Consider the following 6,903-nt stretch of genomic DNA (forward strand, 5'->3'; position numbering starts at 1 on the left):
TGGCCAGAAAGATCCACTGAAAAGGGATTTGCACTGACCGAGGGCAAAGGAGGGCTCAAAATGGATTTTTAAATTTTTCTTTTCATCTTATTTAAACAGTTCTTTTTTGTTTTTGTTTTTTTTTTTGAGACAGCATTTCACTTTGTCACCCAGGCTGGAGTGCAGTCAGTGGCACGATCTCTGTTCAGTGCAGCCTCTGCCTCTGAGGCTCAAGTGATCCTTCTGCATGTACCACCACTCCCGACTAATTTTTGTATTTTTAGTAGAGATGGTGTTTCACCATGTTGCCCAGGCTGGTCTTGAACTCCTAGACTCAAGTGATCCAACCACCTTGGCCTCCCAAAGTGCTAGGATTACAGCTATGAGCCACTGCACCTGGCTAAAATGGATTTTTTTAAATACATGAAAATGATTTAATAGACTTGAGTGGGTATGGGGTGTTGAGAGTTGGGAGAGGTAGAATCCAGGACTCACCACACAGTCTGCGTTCTGCGTTAGCCTCTTGAGTGTGAGGAGTGAATTGTAAGGCTGAACCACCACATCGCTCATCTCGTCCTGGTTGGGAAACACTGAGTATGTCTGCACCAGCTTCTTAGGATACCTGGTGGCGGTTGGGGAAAGGATCAGGGCAACAGACTGAAGGCGCAGTGAACATGGTGCTCCCTAACAACTGTCCAGAAGCAGCTAAATCTTGATGGCGAAACTGGGGTGGGGTCAGATCAGTAGAGAAGGGAGCCTTGACTTTTGGAAGTCTGTAACCCTACAGGGGGAAAGGCAGAGACATCTTAGACTCTGGGCTTCCAAATCCACACCTGGTCACACTCCCTCGACTTTCATCCAGGGCTCAGGTTCCAGGCCCCAGTTCCCACTACTGGGAGTGTGATGGGGTTCTCAGTCATTGTAACTTCATTTTCCTCTCTATAGGAGGGAATAGAACTCTTTCCTGTTCCAGCAAATATGGAGTTATATCTGCTGGGTCCACTAGTCATTTAGGAAGCCAAGCTGGAAACCTTTCCTAATCCCCAGACACAAACTTACCTGTCATTCAGCCGTTCTAAGAGGTAGGAGCCCAGTCCAGAGCCTGTCCCCCCAGCAATGGAGTGACACAGCACAAAGCCCTGCATGGGGAAGCAGCAGTCAGTGTCCAGGTATCTAGTGGCAAGATGTCAAACTAGACCCATGTCATAATTTTTCAGGACTCCCATTTTCCCGAGCCCTTGCTTCCCCTCCAGTCCCCTCACTTATATAGCTTAGGTGACTGCCTTGTTTCCAGCAAGGCCTGATAGCTTCTGTCCAGTGCAAAGGGTACATGAGTGGGTCTCGTTCCTAACAGGTCGCTTCTAGAGGGTGCTGCCAAGCCTTGCCTATGTCGGCTCCTACCAGCATTCCTGGGACACTTACCTCTAAACTATCACTACCATCTGCCTCCCGGTCTATGATGTCAAAAATGTCCTCGTGGATCTTTTCTCCCTGTACAGACATAGGGGAAGGTCAGAGTGGGACAGAACCACAGGAGGACTCCGGCCTCAGAAAAGCCACCCTCGATTCTCCTTATAGCACCCAGGAGTCCTTTTATGGAGCATAGCTGCCTGCTTTTTATCTACATTGAGAGGCGGTACAGTGCAGTGGTTACAAGAAAGCACTCTACACCCAGACTACCTGGGTTCATACATTAGCTCTATTTTTTTTTTTTTTTTTGAGACGGAGTCTCTCTCTGTCTCCCAGACTGGAGTGCAGTGACCTGATCTTGGCTCACAGCAACCTCTGCCTCCCAGGTTCAAGTGATTCTCCTGCCTCAGTCTCCCCAGGAGCGGGGATTACAGACACATGCCACCATGCCCTGCTATTTTTTGTATTTTTAGTAGAATCAGAGTTTCACCATGTTGGCTAGGCTGGTCTTGAACTCCTGACCTCAGGTGATCTGCCTGCCTTGGCCTCCCAAAGTGCTAGCATTACAGGCATGAACCACCGTGCCCGGCCCATTAACTCTACTTCTATGTAGCTTTGGGCAGCTTATTTAATTGCTCTATGCCTCAGTTTCCTCATCTGTACAATGAAGGTAATAATACAGGTCCATATACCCTTATCTAACAGTGTTGGGGCCAGTTATGTTTTGGAATTCAAAATATTTCAGATTTTAGAAAGTTATTACGGTATATATAATATATATTAAATAAAATTCCAGTGGGAGTCAGAAGCACGTTAATCAAACATATTAGTATTTCTGTAATAAAAGGCATCAGTAATGACAATAAGTTGGATAGAAACTATAGGGCCAGCGCGGTGGTTCAGGCCTGTAATCCTAGCACTTTGGGAGGCCGAGGCAGGCGGATCACGAGGTCAGGAGATCAAGACCATCCTGGCTAACATGGTGAAACCCCATCTCCACTAAAAATACAAAAATTAGCCAGGCGTGATGGCAAGTGCCTGTAATCCCAGTTACTCGAGAGGCTGAGGCAGGAGAATCGCTTGAACCCAGGCGGCAGAGGTTGCAGTGAGCCAAGATCACGCCATTGTACTCCAGCCTGGGCAACAGAGTGAGACTCCGTCTCAAAAAATAATAATAATAAATAAATAAAAAAGAAACAGCCTGTCTTCATTGAGATTTGTTTTTGCTGCTGAACTAGTTATGAAATGTCCTTTGGTTTCATGGCTTTCTGGATCCTGGAAAGGCACATAAGGGACTGTGGAACTGTAGTACTTACTTCTAGGGTTGTTGGGAGATTTAGAAAAATTAATATATGTAAAGCACTTAAAATGGCCTGGCACACTGCATTAGCTAGCATAGGGGCTTGACAATATTACATAGTCCACTCCCTGCAGCCACATCTCTCCCTCCAGCATTCATACATTCCTGATCTGGTTTCCTCTCTCTCCGGGACGTCACAGGGCCTGTCCCTACCCAGGGAGTTGTGGGCCCTGTCAGGGAATAGGAAACGACCTGGGAGAATCCACTGGCCCAGTTGTTGCCAGCTCCTCCTCCATGCTCCGACAGGTAGATGTTCTCTGGGTTGTAGAGCTTGGCATAGGGGGAGTTGAGGATGGAGTGGATCACCCGGGGCTCCAGGTCCAGCAGCACGGCCCGGGGGATGTAGTGCTCATCGTCTGCCTGTCAAGGGGAGTCCAGGAGGGGGCCCAATCAGCTAGGGTGGCCCAAGTCCTAAGTCCTCCCAACTCTGGCTCCCTCCGGCCCTCCCTCCTCAAGCCAGCCGCCTGGCCCCTCTGCCCAGAAGGGTTCCCAGTACCAGGCCACTCCCTTCCCTTCTGGCCCCTCGGGCCATTGCCACCCCTGGCCAAGTCGCTGGGGGCACCTGGTAGAAAAAGACGTCCTTGCGGTCAGTGCCTTCGGTGGCGAACTCCTCCACGATGCCCTCGGGGCTGATACCATGCTCAGCGCACAGCTGTTTCCAGAACTCGAACCCAACTGGGGTGGAAGGGGGGGCAGGGGAGAAAGAAGGTATCTAGTTCCGGGCAGGTTCCAGTCAGGAGCGGGGGGACTGGGCGCCTGCGTCCAGGGATAAGAAGTCAAGCCGCAGGACTCTCCCGTGTCTGAGGAAAGGACTGTACGCCAGGGACAGGGCAGGGGAGGGCCCCTCGGGGCTGGGCAAGTGGACACTGGGTCAGGGATGTCTCGCCTTTCAGAGAACTACGATTCTAGCAAGGACAGATGGAGTCCAGGATCCTACAGCGAGATCACATTGACCCTAAGGAACCTGGCTAGCTGAGGGGCTGGAGTTTCGCTCACTCTGATTGCCGCACTGGCCCAACTGTAGGGTGATGATTTCCCTCGGCATCGCTCCTCAGGCACCAGCGTTGCAGCCGCTCCCGCCCGCAACGCCGCCGCACGCCAACCCGCTCGCCGCAAGACGCAGGCGCGAAACAACAAGCTCCACCCACGAGCTTCCTCCGCTCCAATGAGAACCGAGTTCTGGCAATGAATGGCATGTCTTTAAGCATTGGCCTTCATTCATGCAGATTGCGCGTGCGCGGCTCCTGATACGGCTCTGCGGCGACGGATCAGGGTCCGCGCCTCAGCGCTGGCGGGGTACTTTGACTCGGCGTCCTCCCTCCCCTCAGAGTAGACGCCCGCTTGGTCCTGCGCGCAAGCGCGCTGTGGTGCGAAGCGGCCTCCCACGCCGAATCGCGCATCTGCGCAGTTGCTGTTATTGTGACTGTCGGGCCACGGCCCCGGATGTTGTGGCTGCCGGGGGGAGATGGCGGAGGCCGAAGGGGTGGCGGCGACCCCAGGCCCGGCTTCGGGGTCGACTTTCAGGGGCCGCCGAGATGTGTCAGGCTCCTGGGAGCGGGACCAGCAGGTTGAGGCGGCGCAGCGGGCCCTGGTCGAGGTACTGGGGCCTTACGAGCCTCTGCTGAGTCGGGTACAGGCAGCCCTGGTGTGGGAGCGGCCAGCCAGGAGCGCCCTGTGGTGCCTGGGGCTGAACGCGGCTTTCTGGTGAGAGAACTGGACCCTCGGAAACCCTCCGAGTCCCGAATTCGTCGGTTTCTCTAGGGCTGTACTCGCCTGCCCTGTTTTCTTCGCTGCACTGGCTCCTTCCTGTACCTGCCTAATTTTGCCTCACCTCTTTCCACTCCATCCCGCCTGCAGGCTTGGGCACCCCAGTTCTTCCCAGGGCCGTCCACCCATCTTCTCTGCCTTACCCGGTGCCCGCACCTCCGACATGCACATCTGGCGGGAGCTTCTGGTAACATCTTGAGCCGCTCAAGAGTGAGCTAGGGCGCCTCTTTTGAGCCCGGGAAAGCTGCGTCCCTTTAAAGCCATCACTTCCTTTCTCTTGTCTGTTCAAGTGCAAGTTCTAGATTGTTTCCAGAGGTTTTAGTAGTTATTGTTGGAGTACAGGCGTGAAGTCTTGCAAAGGTATCCATAGGTGTGATTTTAAAACAAGCTTGAGCGATTCGCATGAATTAGCATGTTCTATTTCTAGGAAGGAAGTTTATGAAGTCTGAGCGTCAGTGTGAGCCCCCAAAGCTGAAAATTGAAAGAAAAATACAAGCTTTTAAAGAACAGTTAGGAAATGATGACGGAGATTTCACCCGTTTCAAAGCCACCTGTGATTGTAACTCCTCCCTGTTCCAAGGAATTAGAGGCATCCGTAGCCATTGTTTATAGGCAAGGAAATTGAGGATGTCCAATAGTGTGTGTGAGTTTTCCCGAGCTGGAAAAGTAGCACTATAAATATGCTTTTATCTGTGTGTGTCATGCTCTGTGAAAATGGAACTGCTACTTCTCTGAGTTGTCATCACCTGAAGCAGACCTAGGACTTCATAGGAGCTAGCATCCATAGTTTTGGATTTATTCGTAATGGAAGAGATTCCGAGGGAACTGACTTATAGGGGGCCTTCTGCAGCTGAATGGATTAAGACTATTCTAGATAAGCCTGAAACGAAATATGTGTGTTTTTTAAATGTGTTTTTGCTAAAAATAGCTTTCCCCTTAAAATTGGTTTTAAAATCAAAACATTATCCTTTATCTGAAAGATTTTCAGTGAGCTGAAGCAGAACAAATAATTCCAAGTTCATTGACCCGAAGACAGTGTTCAGCTATTAAGCTAATCCTCTCCCAGTTTGAAAGAGACCCAGTTAAATGTGTCACAGTAGTCTCTGGCATTTGTGGCTTCCAGAGCCTTTAGCATACTCGATGGTAAACTTTTCCTACTACTTTCTCCATTTATTCTTGGTAGTGCTTTTTCCCTTTTTTTATTTTTAGGCAGAGTTTCGTTCGCTCTTATTGCCCAGGCTGGAGTGCAATGGCGTGATCTCGGCTCACCGCAACCTCCGCCTCCAGGATTCAAGCATTTCTCCTAACTCAGCCCCCCAAGTAGCTGGGATTATAGGCATGAGCCACCAAAACCGGCTAATTTTGTATTTTTTTAGTAGAGATGGGGTTTCTCCATGTTGGTCAGGCTGGTCTTGAACTCCCGACGTCAGGTGATCTGCCTGCCTCGGCCTCCCAGAGTGTTGGGATTACAGGCGTGAGCCACTTTGCCTGGCTTTTTTTTTGAGACAAGGTCTTGCTCTGTCACCCAGGCTGGAGTGCAATGATATGATCTCGGCTCATTGCAACTTCCACATCTGGGCTCAAGCAATCCTCCCACCTCAGCCTCCACAGTAGCTGGGCAGAGGCTAATTTTTACCATGCTTGGCTAATTTTTAAAACTTTTTGTAGAGACAGGGTCTCACTATATTGTGCAAGCTGGTCTCGAACTCCTAGGCTCTGGTGATCCTCCTGCCTTGGCCTCCCAAAGTGTTGGGATTATAGGCATGCATCACCGTGCCCAGCCAAGTGCTTCTTCCTTGACCCCTAGGTACTGATTCCCATTGCCCTCTGTAGAAATCTTCACTATAGCACCTCACTGAAGAGTGTTTTATCTAGTCAAAACATTTCCCACAGTGGTTTCGGTCTCTCTAGCAAGAAGGCTGGGCCTCATTAAACCAATTTGTATCAAAGTATGACTGCCTGATGAAAAAGGACACTTTATCAGGGTTTACTTATTTTTGTTTTGAGAGAGTTTCGCTCTTGTTGCCCAGGCTGGAGTGCAATGGCATGATCTCAACTCACTGCAACCTCCCCCTCCCGGGTTCAAGTGATTCTCCTGCCTCAGCCTCCCGAGCAGCTGGGATTACAGGCATGCACCACCAATGCCTGGCTAATTTTTGTATTTTTTTTATAGAGACAGAGTTTTGCCAGGTTGCCCAGGCTCATCTCAAACTCCTGAGTTCAAAGCAATCCGCCTGCCTCGGCCTCCCAATGTGCTGGGATTACAGGTGTGAGCCACTGCACTGTACTGGGCCTTAAATGGATTTTTAAACCAAAGATTTATTAATGCAAATGAATTGGTAGCATGTATGCTGTTCTTTTTGAGGAGGGGACTTGTTTTTTTTTTT

At 50.4% G+C, this 6,903-nt stretch overlaps 2 protein-coding genes across 2 annotated transcripts in view; one reads left to right on the forward strand and one right to left on the reverse strand.

Moving 5' to 3' along the window:
- The window catches only part of LOC105503144 (tubulin gamma-1 chain-like), a 6,003-nt gene extending 1,804 nt beyond the window's left edge, over positions 1–4,199 (reverse strand). The window contains exons 1-6 of the mRNA XM_011929937.1: positions 3,746–4,199; positions 3,312–3,424; positions 2,903–3,109; positions 1,402–1,470; positions 1,039–1,118; positions 475–601 (exon numbers count right to left, since the gene is read on the reverse strand). Coding sequence (XP_011785327.1) covers positions 475–601; positions 1,039–1,118; positions 1,402–1,470; positions 2,903–3,109; positions 3,312–3,424; positions 3,746–3,794 — 645 coding nt within the window. The 5' untranslated portion in view covers positions 3,795–4,199. The remainder of the gene's footprint in view (positions 1–474; positions 602–1,038; positions 1,119–1,401; positions 1,471–2,902; positions 3,110–3,311; positions 3,425–3,745) is intronic.
- Positions 4,114–6,903, forward strand: part of FAM134C (family with sequence similarity 134, member C) — a 41,643-nt gene continuing 38,853 nt past the window's right edge. Inside the window, exon 1 of the mRNA XM_011929691.1 lies at positions 4,114–4,453. Within this exon, the coding sequence (XP_011785081.1) occupies positions 4,215–4,453 (239 nt within the window). The 5' untranslated portion in view covers positions 4,114–4,214. The remainder of the gene's footprint in view (positions 4,454–6,903) is intronic.

This window comes from Colobus angolensis, unplaced genomic scaffold (genome assembly GCF_000951035.1).
Source record: "Colobus angolensis palliatus isolate OR3802 unplaced genomic scaffold, Cang.pa_1.0 Scaffold83, whole genome shotgun sequence".
NCBI lineage: Eukaryota > Metazoa > Chordata > Mammalia > Primates > Cercopithecidae > Colobus > Colobus angolensis.